This window comes from Nycticebus coucang, chromosome 9 (assembly GCF_027406575.1).
Source record: "Nycticebus coucang isolate mNycCou1 chromosome 9, mNycCou1.pri, whole genome shotgun sequence".
NCBI classification, from domain to species: Eukaryota; Metazoa; Chordata; class Mammalia; order Primates; family Lorisidae; genus Nycticebus; species Nycticebus coucang.
This window is the reverse complement of record NC_069788.1, coordinates 93,579,591-93,598,441: the sequence shown is the minus strand read 5'-3', so window position 1 is coordinate 93,598,441 and position 18,851 is coordinate 93,579,591. Positions and strand designations below refer to the sequence as shown.

The 18,851-nt window shown below is 49.0% G+C and overlaps 1 protein-coding gene across 5 annotated transcripts in view; it reads right to left on the bottom strand.

Moving 5' to 3' along the window:
- The window catches only part of TTC7B (tetratricopeptide repeat domain 7B), a 265,477-nt gene extending 247,971 nt beyond the window's left edge, over positions 1-17,506 (bottom strand). Inside the window, exons 1-2 of one of the 5 annotated variants that reach the window (XM_053601956.1) lie at positions 1,508-2,074; positions 828-857 (exon numbers count right to left, since the gene is read on the bottom strand). Coding sequence is in view for 4 of the 5 variants with exons in the window: in XM_053601954.1 (XP_053457929.1) it covers positions 17,176-17,296 (121 nt within the window). In the remaining variant the exon portion in view is untranslated. Of the gene's footprint in view, positions 1-827; positions 858-1,507; positions 2,075-17,175 lie in introns of those variants that run through there. The other 4 variants (XM_053601954.1, XM_053601955.1, XM_053601957.1 and 1 more) reach the window with 4 other exon arrangements.
- Between the last annotated feature and the right edge of the window lie 1,345 nt (positions 17,507-18,851).

Below are 18,851 nucleotides of genomic sequence, written 5' to 3'. Positions count from 1 at the left end.
CTCAGCATGGAAAACAGGTCCTGGCTAAGTCTTCACCCGTGCTCCTGGCTTACTCCTCCAAGCTTCTGATGCTGTGTGTGCTACTTAGTAAACAATGACTCACTTTCCAGCACTGCTCACCTCTCTCCCACATGCCCCAACCCAGACCACCTGCAGCTGCCCCCAAAACCTCAAGTACCCCAACCTAGGTGTTCAGGAATCTGCTGCCCCTTCTAGACGCTAAGGGAGAGGCCTCATGTAAGAACCTGTGTGTTGTTTTGTTTATGAATCTCAGGGCCTGGACAATGTCTGCCATAGAGTCGGGGCCCAGCAAATGGTAGATGAGTTTGATGACAGACCGAGGCATTTGGACTGCATTTTCCAGGATTAAGTATGCCACTGCCTACGGCAGTCTGCTAGTTGCCCCCAAATATTCATTCTCTTTGTCTTCCTTTAGTATTAAAATTTCCAAGTTTTATTGGGACACATGGATGCCCAACAAAAGACTATACTTCCTAGGCTCCCTGATAGTTCCCTGCAATGTGACTAAGTTATGACCAATAGGATATAAGCAGAAGTGCCATGTGTAGCTTCTGGGCTGTGCCCTTAGAGGGAATGGGCTCCAGTTCTGCTTCACCTGTCCCACAGGTTGGAATGTGGCTGCTCTGATGAAGATGGAGGCCATCTACTGAGGACGGCAGAGCAGCACCACATTAGAAGCCTTCGTCCCCCACACCTAGGAGCTGCCACTCAGCCTTGGGCTGTATCTGGCCAATTATTACATGAGAGTGAAACATTAACTTCTATCTTGTTCTTAAGTTAGTATGATTCTGACCTTTGTTACTTACAGTGGCCAAACTGGAATCCTAACCAGATCTCTGAAACAAGAAACAAGCGTCAAGTTGTGTACTCTCAGGAAATCCCTTACAACAGCTGACTTCAAGTATAATGGGTTCCAAATAGAATTCTACAAGACCCAACTGAAGGCTTTTGTAGAATCCCAGACCCTTTCCACATCCTGTGTCATTGGTTTTACATCCCAGGCTTGCTCAATTTTTATTTAAACAATGGGTCATAGTTACAGAGAAGTGTAAAAACCACTACCAAGGGCTATGCAGGAATTACATTGCTGGCACAGCTCAATGCCCAGGGGCACTCACCCTCCCTGACTCTCTCCAGGGAAGGTGGGGGTGCGGCCATGTTCTCTTGAAGTGACTTCCACCCCCCCCATGGTTTCTCCCTTGAAGGATAAGCAGCTGACATGCAGAGATTTGATTGGATGGGAAAGAAAAAACTTAGAATTTCTTCTCTATTCCTGAGAATACTTGATATCAATACAAAAAAATCCAACATCTCAGTTTATATGTCAATAGGGAAGGATTTAGGTCTATTCAAACCATTCCTGCTACAGCACAGATCCAGAAGGAAGATACAAAACCTCCATTCAAGTAGGAGCTGGTTCGTCAGTGTCCCCTTTGTTACCCAGTAAACTCAGCCAGGTTCTCCATTTCTTAAATCTCAGAATTACCTGAGTAGATTCTTGTAGGTCACAGGCAACTCAGCATTTGCAGTACTTGTAATCCCCCGTCCTCAAAGAATGCTGACTGCAAAACAGACAGTAGCCTATCATGTTGGTAGGGGTAAAAATCAGCATGAGTGTCTCCAAGGAACAATGAGCAATTTATACACCTGTAACATCTCACCCAGAAATGCTGGTTTTAGGAACTTATCCCATGGATATATGCACTCTTGAGCACAAAGATGTACAGACAGGGATGTTTATTCCACATGGTCCTACTGATAATACCATAAGATAGAAAACAACCTGTAGGCTCCTTGACAGTGGACCTGTTAAGTGAACTATGGTATGGGACAATATATCCTTCAAGCACATGGAACCGAGTGAAATACAACTCCATGAAAGCCACATGAACAGTCTGTGTCTTCCTGCTTCCTGAATCCATATGTTTTGTGGCCCCTTGTACTGACCCTGGGCTTGGCCACAGGACTTGCTCTGACGTATAGGACATTTGCAATTCTGATGCATACAGAAGTTCAGACAAAGGCTTACTTCTTCCTTCTTGCTTCTCTGTGACCACCATATAAATGTGGTTAGGCCAGCCTTGACCTAGCCCAGGCCAACCCACTGAATGATAAAAGGTCATGTGGAGTAGAGCTGAATTATGTCAGCCAAGCATGTGTTCCCAGCACGTAAGAAAGACTGGTCAAGAGCAACAAAGAGGCCAGGCAGTGGCTCAAACCTATAATCCTAGCGCTTTGAGAGGCCAAGGTGGGAGGACAGCTTGGGGCCAAAGTTAGAGACCAGCCTGGGCAATACCAAGACCCTGTTTCTATAAAAAAAAAAGAAAATTTAATTAGCTAGGCATGGTGGTTGGGAGTCTGAGGCAGGATTGCTTGATCCCAAGAGTTTGAGTTTGCACTGAGCTATGATGACACCACTGCACTCTAGCCCAGGCAACAGAGTGAGACTCTGTCTAAGAAAAAAAAAAAGGGCACCAAACTCACCAAGCTGACTCACAACTTGGCCATAAATGCATAAGTAAGCCCTGGCAAGCCCAGATTCATGAATAATAATAAAAGATGATTGTTTTAAGGCATCAAGTTTTGTGATGATTTGTGATACAGCAATAGCTAACAATCTCAAAGATAAAGAGAAGGTTAAAAAAGGCACCATATAGGTGTACAGTATGTCACCATTACATGTAGAAAACAGTGTTTTCTTATAAATGTACAGATGTTCATAATAAATGGCCAACAACTATATGAACAAATGCTCAACATAACTACCCTGTTTCCCCGAAAATAAGACAGTGTCTTATTTTAAGAAGTGCTCCCAAAGATGTGCTAGGTCTTATTTTCAGGGGACATCTTATCTTTCCTGTAAGTAAGTCTTATTTTCAGAGGATGTCTTATTTTTGAGGAAACAGGGTAGCTGTCAAAGAAATGCAAATCAGAACCACAATGAGATATCATCTCACCCCAGTTAAAGTGGCTTTTATGAAAAAGGGAATAGCCCTGTTGCTCAAGCGGCTAAGGTGCCAGCCACATATATCAGAGCTTGTGGGTTCGAATCCAGCCCGGGCCTGCCAAACAACGACAACTACAACCAAAAAATAGCTGGGCGTTGTGGCGGGCACCTGTAGTCCCAGCTAGTTGGGAGGCTGAGGCAAGAGAATTGCTTAAGCCCAGGAGCTGGAGGTTGCTGTGAGCTGTGATGCCACAGCACTCTACCCAGGGCAACAGCTTGAGGCTCTGTCTGAAAAAAAGACAGGGAATAACAGATGCTGGTGAGGATGTACAGAAAGGGGAACCCTTGTACATTGCTAGTGAGAATGTAAATTAGTAGAGTTACTATGGAAAACAGTATGGAGGTTCCTCAAAAAACTAAAAGTACAATTATGATATGATCCCACACTACTAGTATATATTCAAAAGAAAGGAAATCAATATAGCAAAGAAATATCTGCACTCCCATGTTTATTATGGCACTATTCACAGCAGATAAAACACGGAATCAACTTAAATGCCCATCAATGGATGAATGAATAAAGAAAACTGCAAGTTTATATGCAAGTATATATGTATAATGGAATGTTGTTCAGCTATGAAAAAGAATGAACTCCTGTCATTTACTGAAACACAGATCGAACTGGAGCTCATCATGTTATGTGAAATCAATCAAGCACATATAAGCAAATATTGCATGTTTTCACTCATATATGTGGGAGCTTTAAAAAGTGAATTCTGGGTGGCACCTGTGGCTCAGTGGGTAAGGCGCCGGCCCCATATACCAAGGGTGGCGGGTTCAAACCTGACCTTAGCCAAACTGCAACAAAAAAATATCCAGGCATTGTGGCGGGCACCTGTAGTCCCAGCTACTTGGGAGGCTGAGGCAAGAGAATCGCCTAAGCCCATGAGTTGGAGGTTGCTGTGAGCTGTGGCGTCACTCTACTAAGGGCGATAAAGTGAGACTCTGTCTCTACAAAAAAAAAAAAAACCAGATAAAACAAAAGTGAAATCTGTGAAGATGGAGAGTAGATTAGAGGTTGCTGAAGCCTGGGTGGAGGGGGGGCTGTAGGAGTGGGGGATGAAGGGAGGTTGATTGATGGGTACAAATATCCACTTAAATAATACCTGGTGTTCACTGGGGTGACTATAGTTAATATTAATTGATTTTACATTTCAGAATAGCTAGAAAAGAATAACTTGTTCCTAGTGTAAAGAAAAGATAAATATTTAACTTATGGATTTCCCAATTACCATGATTTGATTATATGAATGTATCAAATTATCACATGCACCCCCCAAATATGTACATTATTATGTACTTAAATAAATAAATAAAACAAAAAATCAAACTAAAAAATAATATTAAATGTACAAAAGCTCAGGGTATTTCTGAGAGAAACCCCAGAAAGTCTTAAGACTGACTGTCTGTGAAAGGGAGCAAAAGGACACACAATGTAGAAGGGAGGTTATCTTTCCCTATGTGCCCTTTTATGCAATTTGATTTTTATTACTACGTACATTCATTACCTACACAAAACATGAAGCGATTAACTTAAAATGAAAAAAGATGACCTGTGTTACTGAGTACTCTAAATCTACAGCCTTGTCTATCATCCCTGAAGGAGTTTCACCTCCACTATCACTACCAAGAGCCTATCTCCTGCTCTCCCTGGGCTGCCAGCTTCTGGCATACTTATACTCCAGGTTCTCGGCATCCTTTCCAGGCCATGGCCATCTGTCTCACCCAAGGGTGCCTGGACATGCAATGCCTCCCTCCTTTCTCCTGCTCAAATCCTAGGCACCCTGGAGGATGTGTTTCAGGTCAGCCTGAAGCAGCTGCCCCCAGCTCCCTCTGCCTCAGCTAATCATGTTCCTTGCAGCACTTTGCACACCTCATCAACATTTATTCAGCACCTGCCAGCACCAGAAACTTATATCTGTGAAGGAGACAGAGCACTCCCTGCCCTCAGGGGGCTTACATTCTAGACAGGGAGCGGAGATAAACCAGAAAGGGGCCAGGTAGCAGTAAGGGCTATGCAGAGAATTAAAGAGGGTGGTGTGACAGTGAGTGCCTGGTAGGGTGCTCAGATCAGGGAAAGACTCCAAGGCAAGGGCATTTGAGACTAGAATGAAGAGCAGGTATTAGTCATGCGAAGATCTGAGGAAAGAGTGTTCCAGGAGAAGAGAGGGAGTGGCTTATGGAAAGGCCCTGAGGTGGAATGCAACTGGTATGCTCTAGAAGATCAGGAAAGACAGTGTGGCTGGGATGGAGGGGAGCATGTTGGGGCTGGGGGTAGGCAGAAGAGCAGGGAAAGGCAGACTGGGTGAGGGACCTGGCATCTGTGCAAAGTGCAATGGGGAGTCTGAGGGTTGACTGACTCATTCATTCGTGCTTTCATTTATTTAATTTTTTTAGAGCCAGGTCTTACTGCATCACCCAGACTGGAGTGAATGGCGTCATCATAGCTTGCTGCAACCCTGAATTCCTAGACTCAAGCAATCCTCCTCCCTCAGCCTCCCAAGTAACTGGGACTACAGGGGTACACCACCATGCCCAGCTAGTTTTTCTGGTGTCCATGGTTCTCCTGGACTTAGGCAACCCTCCCACCTCAGCCTCCCAAGTAGCTAGGACTACTAGCCATCGCACTTAGCTAATTCAAAAAATTTTTTGTAGAGATGGAGGTCTCACTATATTCCCCAGGCTGGTCTCGAACTCCTGGCTTCAAACATTGCTCTCACCTTGGCCTTCCAAAATGCTAGGATTATAAGTAGAGCCACCACACTGGCCCAGGAATGTGAAGGTTTTTAAGCATAAAAATGCTCTGATTTAAGCATCATATGGAGAATGGACTTGGGGTGGGGCAGAACCTGGGAGAGAAACAGAAAGTTACTACAGCAGTCAGGTGAGGGGTGTCGGTAACCTGGATAGGGGTGAGGTAAGAAATAGTGCAGAAAGGGAGAAACAGATGGCTAAAGATATAGCTGGAGATAACTAAATTTAATAATGGACTGAATGGGCTTCACAGGAGACAGAATCATGGCCCCCTGTAAGACGACAGCTGGGACTACGTCATCTCATATGGCAAAATGGACTTTGCAGATGTGATTAAGGATCCTGAGATGGGAGAAGTAAGAGAATTAACCTGGATTATTTAAATGGCCCCATTGGGTCCTTAAAGCTGAAGGGCCAGAGTCTCAGGAGATGTGAGAACAGAAAAAGAAAGGGTGCAGGATGCTGAACTGCTCGCTTTAAAGATGGGGGAAGGGGTCACAGGCCAAGGAGTACAGGCAGGAAACTGGGGAAGACAGGAACACAGATTCCCCCCAGAGCCTCCAAGAGGAAGAGTCCTGCTGATACTTGAGTTTAGCCCAATGAGACTCATTTCCGACTTCTGGCCTCCTGAAGTCTAAAAGAAAGTTTTCATTGAAGCCAGCAAATTTTATGATTATTTGTTACAGCAGACACAGGAAACTAATACATAGGCATGAGGAAAGGGATTACAGATAAATTTTCAATTTAGATTGAACAAGTGAGCAGAAAGGAATACCATATTCCCATTCACTGAAATGAGGAGAAGTAAAACCAAGAGTTCTATTCTGGCCCCATTAAATGTGAAATGGCATTCAACATCCAAGTAGAGAAATCAAGTCCAGGTCAAAGCTAGACGACTGAGAGGGAAGACCAGGAAAGTGAAACTAGGACCATGTCTATTCCAGAAACCAAGACCAGGGAGTGTTTCCACAAAGACAGCACGGGCAGCTGGAATATCAAGCGTAACAGCCCAGACATAACCATTAGATCTGGCAACATGGAGGCAACATGCTGACTTGATATGAGCAGTCTCAGTGGAACGCAGTGGGGGGCGGGGGAGGTGGCGGCGTATGAGCCCAGGTGAAGCTGGCTGGGATGACAGCACTGTGTAGAGGCCTTGCTGGGATAAGGCACAGAGCACCAGGGCAGTCACTCGACAGGTAAGTCAAGGCATTTGTGTGTGCTGAAGGTGAGAACAGAAGAGATTCTGAACAAAGGCAAAGGAGCGGTTGGTCTTTGAAAGGAGTGAAGCCTCTGAGCAGTGTCAGGAGGGAAAGCTGGTAGATTTAGCGGTAGGAAAGGAGAGTTTCCTAATTGCTTTTATTTCCTCAATAAAGCATAAGGCAAGGTCATGAGCTATGGGCGAGAAGGTGACTTTCAGAGGAAGAAGAGAGAAAAGCATGAGAACTCTTTGGAAAGTGTGGACACAGTCTACTCAAGGATAGGAAGGGCTGGTGCCCTTCCAGGTTTTTGGTTGGCATTCGCAAGTGGTCAGCAGGCTTGGTGGGTCTTCTCCAGCAGCACACAGCTGCACGGGTGTGGGCGGGCACAGGCAGAAGGTGAACTTAGCAAGACAGGGGCACTGTCCAGCTGCAGGGTGAGAAAAAAAGGTACACACTTCTACTTTTAGAAAGGACGAGCTGACCCTATACAAGTCATACCAGGTCACCCCTCTAGCCCTCCAGCAGCTTCCCACTCCCCAAAGCAACAGCCCAAATCCTTGTAACTTACCATCTTAGCTCTTACTTCCACCTGTCAGTCTCACGTGCATGCTCTAGTTCCAGTGCTTGGCCCATAGTAGGGACTTAATAAATATTTATGGAATTAATCAATCAATAAATAGGTCACCCCTTCATGGACAGGGCCCAACCAAGTAGCGTAGTCTCAGGAGATGCAGCTCTCCTGGCACAACGTCTGGCCATGACTGTTGACCAAAATCCTAGCCTTCCCCTTTCTACCTCAGAGCTCCTGCTGGTTCCTCCCCCTCCCACAACTATCTTGTGTGAAACTGTGACCCAGTTCAGAGGGCCTGGTTATTCAGAACTCTTGACTGAAAAGGAAAGATGGCAGAAGTCAAAGATTAAGAGGCCCTGAAGAAGTAGGCAGAAATGATATTCTGGGAAAATCCGGATAGCCAGAGTTCAGGCCTCAGGCCAAGTTCCTCTCCACATCCACGCCTGGCTGAGGCTGGAAGAATGAGACGAGAGAGTAAAATGTGGGAACAGAAGACAACACTTCCACTGCGTTGGCAGAATAAATGAGTATGCTGGTCTAACACACACACACACACGCACACGCAGACATGCAACTCTTTCCCTTGGGAAACCTAACCTAAGAAAAGGTAACTTGAAAGTCATTAGAGTTAGTTTGGCCTGTCCCCAGAGCTCCGCAGGGCAGGAAGTGACTGACTGGGCAGGGGCATGTTATCAGGCCAGCCCAGAAGGCTTGGAAATGGCCCTCTCAGGAAGCCAGCTCCACACAGGCAAGTCCAACACACACACAGAGTCGACCAGCTTCTCTTAAAGACTCAAAGCCACAGTCCAGTCTCTGCCCTCAAGTTCTGGGATGGTGGTGTGGAAGAACCCTGAACACTCAGTGGACCGTCAAGAGCAAATGGGAACTGGGCTGGGGCTGAGGAACTCCCCCAAGTGAGGCAGGACTTTTCTAGGTGCAATTCCAGGCAGAAAGGAGTCTGGGTCTATCTGTGAGTGTGGTGGGGCAGGATGCATGGGGTCTCAGAGACCACTCTCCCAGGCCTTCGGGCTCAGGACTCTTTTGGAGAATTGACTCCCTTGGCCTAGTAGGCCAGGGACAGGAAAGTGGCATTTACTGCCAGTTCTGGCCTTGGCACCTGTAGCACATCACCCTGTCAACTGGATACTGAGGGCCAACTAAAGAGAAAACATGGCTTCTCACTAGACTTAGACCCTGTGAGGGCTAAAGAGGGGCAGTTCCTTGAGGGACCCAGGCTGCATGCAGATGGGGTTAGCTAGGCTGCACGTGCAGAGGGAAGGGGGATGAGGAGGAACAGTGGAGGGGTCCAGGGCCCCTCTCAGGAAGGCTACTCAGCAGCGTCCACCCTGCATTTCCACAAAAGCTATAAAAGGGGAAGAGGGGAAGGTCCCAGGCATTCAGTCAGCTCTAGTGACAATCCATCAGCCAGAACTCACCCAGAGCATAGGTGGGCAGGGCCACACACAGCCACCCTAGAGACCACACCCAGGCCTGAGATGTGGGACCAGGTCTCAGGTAGACACAGTAGGTGTTCAGTAGGCATTTGATAAGGAAATAAATCCAAGTAAATTCCTCAAGGATGGAGGCCAAGTTATTCATTTGACAATTGAACAGCAACAGTATGCCGGACTCTTACTGGTGGCTGAGATAGACGTGTAACAAGGAATAAAACCAGCAAAAAAATCCTGTCATCATAGGGCTGAGACAGTGGTCACATTCATCTCCATGTTCCCATTACACACACAGCACCCCACACCCTGTGCCGGGCTCACTGAACGCTGAATGAGTAACACCTGTCAGATACGGGCTGAGGCGCGACTGTTACATTCACTTGTTCTCTGACCAGGCTAACACTGCTTGTCTTCAGCTTCAGACCTTAGTCACTACTCAGAACAACAGGAAACCACCCATCCCCGTGTATCTGATGACATCCACTATCACTTCTGTGGCTGTCATCCTCCCATCACTCCCTTCGCCCCCTGCAAAGTACGGAGCATCTGGACCCTCCACCCTCCTCTCACACACAGGACTCCTGATCCAGCCAGGCCGCTTTCAGATGCTGCTGGTGCCAGAAACTGCACTAACTCCTCACAATAACCTTGGAGATAAAGAGTGATCAGAGAAGCTGAGTAACTCACCTAAGGCTGGACTAAGTGTGAGAACAAATCCACAGCTTTCTCCTACACAAGTTCCTTTTATCTTTGCAAAAATGCCCCCACCCACCTGATAGGGTGAACCACTGGCCTGCTTGCCCAGGACAGAGGCCATTTCTAGGAATAAGGAATTCCAATGCTAAAACCAGGAAAGTATCAGGCCAACTAGGAAAAGCTGGTCACCCTACACCACCATCCTGCCCAAGATCCTCCTCCTAGCTCTGCCAGGCTTTACCCATGGCCACCTAAGCCCACCCTGACCTCAGCCTTCCATAACCCAGCTACACCCTGTGTGTCTTAAAACTGACACTGTCATTGTTCTCAAGCTACAGGTCACACTCTGTCTCCTACTTGGACACTCAGGTCCAAAGTCTGGTCTTGGAACTCCCTGCCCCATAACCACCTAGGGCTGTTTCCTGAATCCCAACACTGCGAAACCTCCTGAAGCAGAAGCTTGGGCCTTGCCTGCAAATATGAACTGCTAACAAGCCTCCAGGTGATGCTCTACCCAGAGCCTGAGTGACAGTCCTGAATTGTAAGCTTTCCCTGGCTGCTGACCTGCTAACTCCACTTCTCCTGATGTCCTTCTTACACCTGGGCTGTGCCCACACAGTAGATGCTCAGCACACGCTAACCACCAGGGTTCAGGGCAGAAAGGGGGTTCCCCACCTACTCAAATGACCTCAGCCTCTGTTAAGAAATGCGGATTTCCAGCTGCTACCTTGGGGCAAGAGAATGTGGCCCTCAGATGAAATGTCTGGGAATCTATAAAGTCCAGGGCCTCTTAGTTCAGTGCTACTCAAAGTGTGTCAAGCACTGTCCGTGCTGGCATCTGGGAGCTGAAGCTTGCAGAACCCTGGCTCCACCCCAGACCTGCTGCATGAGCACCTCTGGGAGTGGGGAATCTAGCAAGCCCTAAGTGATTCTCTGAACCAACCAGTTCAGCAAAACACTAGTGTAAAAGAAGAAGAATGGAACCAGTCAGAAGTGGGCTAGAATCCAGCTCAATTAACAGCTCTGAGTCTCAGTCTACTCATTCCCTGAATGAGAATTACAACCCCTGACCTCATTCAGTTGTTGTGATGATGAAATTGGGGTTCATATAAAAGTTCAGGCCCAGAATCTGACATACAGAAGAAGCCCAGGAAATGCTGCTCATTCTTCTTCTCTACTGGCACTTATCTTAACACCCATGAAGTTAAGACCACTAAGGTTTCAGAGGATCGAGTGATGTGCACACGGTCACTTGGAGGGTAAATGTGTATGGATTCTGACTCCAGACCTGGTGGCCTCTGAAAGAACCAAAACAGGGGCGGCGCCTGTGGCTCAGTGAGTAGGGCACCGGCCCCATATACCGAGGGTGGCGGGTTCAAACCCAGCCCTGGCCGAACTGCAACAAAAGAAATAGCCGGGCGTTGTGGCGGGCGCCTGTAGTCCCAGCTGCTCGGGAGGCTGAGGCAAGAGAAACACATAAGCCCAAGAGCTGAAGGTTGCTGTGAGCCGTGTGATGCCATGGCACTCTACCGAGGGCAGCAAAGTGAGACTCTGTCGAAAGAAAGAAAGAGAGAGAAAGAGAGAAAGAGAGAAAGAAAGAAAGAAAGAACCAAAACAGGTCTGCTCTGCTCTGCTCTGGCACTGCCACCACCCACACTTGACAACCAAGGACAGACAAACTCCAAGGGAGACAAGGCTGTCACCATCCTCTAGGGTTCTTGTGGCTATCTTTTGTATTTTATATGGCACCCAGCTGCCAAACACCATTCATCTTTGTCTTGGCGGCTGATGGGGACACTGTTGAGAAGTCACAGAAAAAAATCTTCCTACTTCCTGGGCTTCTCAGATGACAAAAAGTGGATTTCACTCATTTCACAGACCTGCAACCGTCCACCACCTGCCTAGCATGAGGTCACTCAGAGGGGCAGGAATCCACCTGTGCAAATCCAGTGTGAACCAGGAGCAAAGGCCATTCCCCAGCACCCATTGTGAGGCTGGCCAAGCAGCTGGGGTGCTCTGGGAAAGTGCTCTGGGAAAGTGAAGAGGTGTAGCAGTTAGAATGCCTTCAGCAGCAAGTAATGACTGAACACCAAACTAAATACAGCTTCACCAAGAAGGAACGTATTATCTCACATAACAGGAAGTCCAGAGAAGGGCTGCTCTAGGCGCAGTGCCATCAGCACCTCAGGTATGTAATCAAGCTGGGTTAGGGGTTAGGGTTAGGAAAAGCTGAGCAGCCCAGCCCCAATTCACAGAGGCACAAGATATCAAAGTCCTTCTGCTCCGTCTACCGTGACCAAGAGCCTCAATGCCTAGTCGGCACCATCAATCCATCACTGTCAAAAAGGTAAATCTTTTTAATCCAAAAATCAGGACATATGGTTTGCTACCAAGGTGCACCCTTCAAAGGACAAGATAGAGCATTTCAAAGAGTAGCCTGGGAAGACCAGTAGAAGGGTCACTGGAGGTCCATTGGCGTCCCGCCCCCCTCTTCCGGGAGCACTTTGACTCCCAGGAGTCCAAGGTGCACCAGGTATGTCCAAAGAAGTCATCCCTCAACAACAGGGTCACTTTCTGCCCTCTAGCAGAGACTCTCAGTTAAACCTCAGCTTTGTTTCCAGAGAAGACCCTTGAGCCAGCCAGTAAGGCCCCCAGTCCGCCACTGACTTCTCTCCTTTTGGGAAAGCATGCAAAGGAATGAGCACCTCCTGGGCCAGGAAGCCACATCCTATCCATGCCCTGTCTCCAAACAATATGAACAGCAGCTATTGGCAAAGGCAAGAATTTCACTCCTACTCAATCAATGGTCCAAACACACTGCCCCAGAAATACTCTGTTTCAGACACTATACCCTACCTACTTCTCACCAAAAAGTAATTAAAATGTCTCAAAATCTTATCGAATCAGAAGGGCAATGATCCCTTAAGGGAGAAACAACCATTTGGGGACTAATCTTTCTAAGTGAACTCCGTAAGCGAGCTGCCTAAGAAGCTTAACAGATGAGAAAAGAGAAGCCGACACTACCTGGGAAAAGGGAGTGGCTGTCTGCTGGGGCAGGCGCAGGCCTCTCAAATGCCTGTTTCTGTCAGTGAAATATGTGGGAGTCTTGACTAGTGTCATTTTTAAGTCCTCTACTCTGTTTTTCACTGCCAGGTTGACAGCCAGGACTTGGCCTGCCTTGACCAGGGTTACACCAAGTCAGCTAGAGAGAACAACACTGTATTTACCACGTGCGGATGTGGATTGACTTGTTGAATCTGTGCAACCACCCTCATAGAGCAGGTGTTCTGAACTCTCTGACCAGTGAGGAAGGGCCGCTCAAGAGGTTAAGCGCAGATGCCGGATCCCTGCACTTTCACACTCACCAGTGCCCTTAGCATTGGGAGGTTGGAGGGTGACATTGTGGGGAGAGAGAGAGCAGCTGGAACTGTCCTCCCAGGGGTCAGGACTGACCTGTGAGCCGATACAAAGCCCATATGTAGCTCTCTGGCTGTTGTTTCAGCCCCAGGCCAGGGCACCTCAGGGTTCCCAGTGACCACAAAGCCCTTGGATATCTTGCTAAGGTGCAGATTCCGACTCCACAAGTCAAGGGGCAGCAGGGCCCAAGCATCTGCACTTCTCCCATGTTCCCAGGTGATTGGATCACACTTGAGGCAGCAGGAGCCCAGATTTTAGTGGGACTTTCCCCCATGCCCCGAACCTGTGTGATCATCCTCTTGCTGAGATTCACGAGGGCTTGGCATAGCAATAACTACCACATTTTAGTTTTTTGAGATGACATGAGTAAAATGATGACTACCACACAGTGGGGTATGAGGCAGAAGACAGACTTCTGGGTTCCGTTTTCAACTTAACATTTGCCCTTTTCTTCCTTATCTACCTCTTGGGAAATGTCTAAACCAATTTATTCCAAAGGACTCAAAATGAAACAGCATGCTCTGAAAATGTTCACTATTTAGAATCCTTAATGGAGAGAGGCTGCCATGTTCCCTCCCTCTAGGAGCCAATGCTGCTGGGTGGGGAAGCCCACTGCTAGTGGGAGCATTGAGAATGAGGGATTCCTCTGCTCAGAATGCTCTCCGTGGCCCCCATCTCCCTCAGAGAAAAGCCAAAGCTTTAACTATGGCCTTCGAGGCCTCACAGGATCTGGCCCCACCACGGCTCTGTCCTTGAAGTCCCCTGTCTAGAACTTGCTACTCTACCTCCTTAGGTCTTACTTATCTCAGATGCTGCCTTCCCAGTGAGGCCTTCCAGAGCCACCCTATTCATCCCCTTCCCCCACCGCTCCCAAAGCACCTTCTCCTTTCCTCCCTTCCAGGAGGTCAGCACTGACCATCCGACATCCTGTAAGTTTTACTTAAGGTGATTTTATTTATTATCTGTCTCCCTGCCCCTTCCCTTCTAGAATGTAGAATTCATAAGGGCTGCGATTTTTGTCTGTTTTGTTCACTGGTATAGTCCCAGTGCCTAAAACATGGTTAACACATAGCAGGTACTTAATACCCTGTATTTATGGAATGAATGTATAAATGAATGAATAAAGGGCCTGCCTCCTAAGGTGTCAGGCTTTGGGAGTTATTAGTTCCTTTAATCTTTGTAACAACTCCTCCAAGGTAAGTCTCTTAATCCTCATTCTAAAATGAGGAAACTGAAGCTCAGAATAGTTAAATGATTTGGCCAAGGTCACAAGAATCAGATTCCCATCAGGTGGTTTCCAAACACTGTGCTGTTTTCTGCCTATGGCTGTCTTTTAGGTAACTGTGGTAGTACGATAAACATGGCATTAACTTGTTTTCCTTATTCTAAGCAAAAAATACTTTAACTTCAGGATTTTGTAAAATCTGCACAAAACTTGGGCTAAATCTCCCCAACAGGGCCTAAAGGGGAGCTGGTGCTCCCAAAGCCAGCATGAAGTCCCACTACCAGCCCAAGGGAACCATAATCAGCCAAAGGAAGGGAAGGAGCCTCCTTCAAACACTACTCTGAACACTAAGGAGAACTGCAATAATTCTGGTTTTGTTTCACCTTTTTTTTGCTTTATTTTATTATCTTCCTAAGCAATCTCCCTGACCTTTTCAAGCCTGGGTGACCTCTTGCCATCAACAACTACTGCTTACCATGTGAGTATCCGGGACAAAAATCTTTCTCCCATTAGTTTCCCCAAACTAAATTTGCACACAGCCCCATAGACCAGAGTGCCCCCACAAACTCCACCTTCCTAAGCTCCTTTCATGACTACTACAGCATAGGCCACAGGGACCAGGCCCTAGGAAGAGGGCCGGGCCTATTGAAGCTGCGAAAAGTGAGCAAGATGAACCCAAATCACTAAAAGCCCACCTACCCTCTCAATCCAGGGACCACTGTAGCTTGAACCCTCCTTCATCTGCCCGTCATTCTCAATCACATTAATTTGCCTGTTTCAATCAGTTCTCACTATCTGAAGCTATCCTGCTTATTGATTTCCATATTTGCTTATCATCTGTCTCCTTCTCAGAGGAGTGTGAGTGCATGAGGGTAGGAATTTGGTCAAGTCTGTAACTGGCACAGGTGGGCACACAAACACTGATTGAATGAAAGAGCAAAGATAGCAGGAAAGGAGATTCAGAAGGAAAAAAAACAGAAGGCTCATAAACAAACCCATTTAATCCTAACATGGACCTGCACAGAAGGTATCATTACGAGCACACAGCTGGGAGATGACAAAGTAGACCCAGGTTTGTCCAACTCTGAGAATAAAGAAGACAATGCTGCAGGAAAAACAGAGAGCAAAAGGTCAAGCAGGTGAGCCATACGGGGAAGGCAAGGTCAAGCTGCCCTTAAAGCCCAGGGGACTGAACATTTCCTCAAATGCTGTCTTAACTTAGAAGAGTCAACATTTTCCCCTAAGCTGAGCCCAGGTAGGGTCTGTGCTTTCTCTATGCTCCTAGCATCATCATGGCACCTGTATTCACCCAGAAAATACTTGCCCAAACCAAGGAACCATAGTTGAGAATACACAAAACCAAGTTCTTCTCAGGCGCTAACACTGTAAGACACAAACATAATCCATCTTTGATAAGGACACGTGACATTCCTCTTACAGTCTAGGTAAGTTTGAAGTGAGAAGGTTGAAAATAGTGCAGATATGGGCGGCACCTGTGGCTCAGTTGGTAAGGCGCCGGCCCCATATACCAAGGGTGGCAGGTTCAAACCTGGCCCCGGCCAAACTGCAACCAAAAAATAGCTGGGCGTTGTGGCGGGCGCCTGTAGTCCCAGCTACTCAGGAGGCTGAGGCAAGAGAATCGCTTAAGCCCAGGAGTTGGAGGTTGCTGTGAGCTGTGTGAGGCCACGGCACTCTACCGAGGGCCATAAAGTGAAACTCTGTCTCTACAAAAAAAAAAAAAAAAGAAAAGAAAATAGTGCAGATATCCTTTCCTAGAGCAGCGTCATTCATTCATTCACTCCTTCATTCATTTGTTCAACCAACATGTGCTCCAGGAAGCCAGCCCCAAGAGGCCAAAACTGAAATGACAAAAACCTCTGCCCTCTCACCACTGAACTGGTGCCTGCGCTTTTGGCAGGTACTGAAAGACATGCAAATATTAAAGATACTTGCTTCCAAAACAAATAAGGCCACGTGGAGCTGTGCCCTGGAATGGGATTCTAGATGCAATTTTGATTTGACTGGGTACAAGAACTAATTCAAAGAGATCATGGACCAACTGCAGGCACCCGGCTCCTACTTAGAGGCTCTCTTCAGACCCCCTCCTCATCTAGGCACCAACCCCTCACCCACCCAATTCCATTTCCCAACATTCTTCAACCATATTCCCACCTCTGTCCACAATACTCTCCGTCCTGACTCTCCTCTCTTTCCCCTGTATTTCCCGTCCAGAGCTCTCTGGGTCTGCAGCCTTGACTCCCTACTCTGTGAATACACATCCCAACCTGCCTTCCACCCCCGCCCCACACGCCCCAAGCCTCAGCTTCCACATGGAGCCCCTTGAACACCATATGTTTACAAACCATGTTTCCCAGGGGTCTCTGTTCAATACCCACAATCGCAGGACCCACATAAAAACATCCCAATTCGCCGAGTACACCATACACACACACTCTGGACTCGACTCTACTCTCACACTTGTGTCCTGAAGGAACCCCCATCACCTCCAACTTCTTAGAAGCCCAAGGCCGGCCCCTGACCTCCTGGAGCCCCGCTACGCCCCAGACTCCAAAGAAGCCCGCCCTGCGCGCTGGAACCCTGGGGCGCCGGCCCATCTCCGAGCGCCCCCTCGGCCTCCCTCACCGCGTGACCCGGGACACCCCGGGCTCTCTCGGGCCCTGGCCCCCAGCACATCCCCTGGGCCGCCTCGCCCTCACGACCCGGCCGCGCCCCTGCCCGCGCCCCTTCCCACGCCCGCCGCGCCTCCAGGGCCCCTTCTGGCGGAGGCCGCGGCGCCCCCCGCAGCCCAGGCCGGCGTGCCCGGCGCGTACCGTTGGCGATAAGCTTGGCCGACAGCTGCTTGACAAGCTCGGGGATCCGTTCCCACTGGCACTCGGAGCGGCAGCGCTCGATCTCCGTCTCCAGCCGCGAGCCCGCCTTCTTGGTCGCCATTGCGGCCTGGCCGGGCGCCGCCGGCCCGCCCGCCCGCCCGCAGGCCCCACCGCCGCCGCGGCGCCCCCTCGCCGCCTCCCGCCGCCGCCGCGGGCTCGGGCTCTGGCTCCCGGCTCCGCGGCGTAACGGGAGCGCCGGCCGGGGAAGGGGTGGGGAGGCGGGCGGCGGCGGCGGCGGCGGGCGCGGCGGGGCCCCGGGCGCCGCGAGGAGCGGCCCCTGCCGGCCAGGGCCGGAGCCGCAGTGCGGGCCGGGGCCGGGGCCCGGGCCGGGGGAGACGAGAGGAAGGGCGGGGTGGCTGCGGAGGCCCGGGAGAGGGACTCGGGGTGTCGGGGATCGGGGTGCAGACCCGAGATGGAAGCGAGGGTGGGGTGTGATGGGGTGGGGCGGGAGGACGTGAGGAAGGGCGAGGGGCGTGGTGGGGGTCAGGGGAGGCTGGGGGGAAGGGAAAGCAGGGAAAGCCAAGAGTGGAAGGGGAGGAAATGGGGAAGGGAAGAGTCAAGGGAGAGGCTGGGTGAGGGTTGGAACCCCAGGAACAGGGCCACGCAAGGGCAGTGACCCCGGGGAAGGTCATGGCCAGTCAGGACTAGTGGGCCTGGGGCCTGGGATGAGAGGTGGAGGTGAGGGGCTGCCTGAGCTTGTCCTGCCATCTGGAGTTGCCTGTGAATCCCTCTGGGCCCCGCTTAGTCTGCACCCCGTAGCAGGCTCCCCTCTCTAATCTCCCCTACAGTCCCCCGCATCCCTGCCTTAGCCCTCACCCAGCCAGAGGAGGGTGGAGACACAGCACCTGCTAAGGTTTCCAGTCCTTTCCTTGAACCAGGGAAGGACTGTTACTCTAATTCCAGCTCCCTTGCCCTCTGAGAAGAATGGGAAGTCACCAGTGGGGTTTACTGTCTTGGCCTAGAGCTGAGGGCAAGTAGAGCTGTGCATTCTTTCAGTTATTGAACAACTATATAGTGATCACCTACTATGTACTAGGCACTATTTTAGGAGCTGGGGATACAGTTGTGAACTAAAAAGACAAAATTCCTGCCCTCATTCAGCTTACATTCCAGTCAGTGGAATAAATAAGCAAAACAAAATAATAAATTAGAAGGATAAAAAATGGCTATTTGAAGAAACAGAGCAGGAGGGTTCGGTGAGGAAGGTAAAGACTTAATGAGTTAAGGATGTTGCAATTTTTTTTTTTTTTTTAGAGATAGACTCTCACTTTGTCACCCTCAATAGATCGCCATGGTGTCACATAGCTCACAGCAACCTCAAACTCTTGGGCTTAAGCAATCCTCTTGCCTCACCCTCCCAAGTAGCTGGGAATACAGGGGGCTGTCCACAACGCCCAGCTATTTTTTTTAGAGATGGGGTCTTGCTCTTGCTCAGGCTGGTCTTGAACTTGTGAACTCAGGCAATTGGCCCAACTCCACCTCCCAGAGTGCTAGGATGACAGATGTGAGCCACTGCCCACAGCTGATGTTGCAATTTTTTTTTTTTTTTTTGAGACAGAATCTCACTTTGTCCCCCTCAGTAAAGTACCGTGGCTTCACAGATCACAGCAACCTCA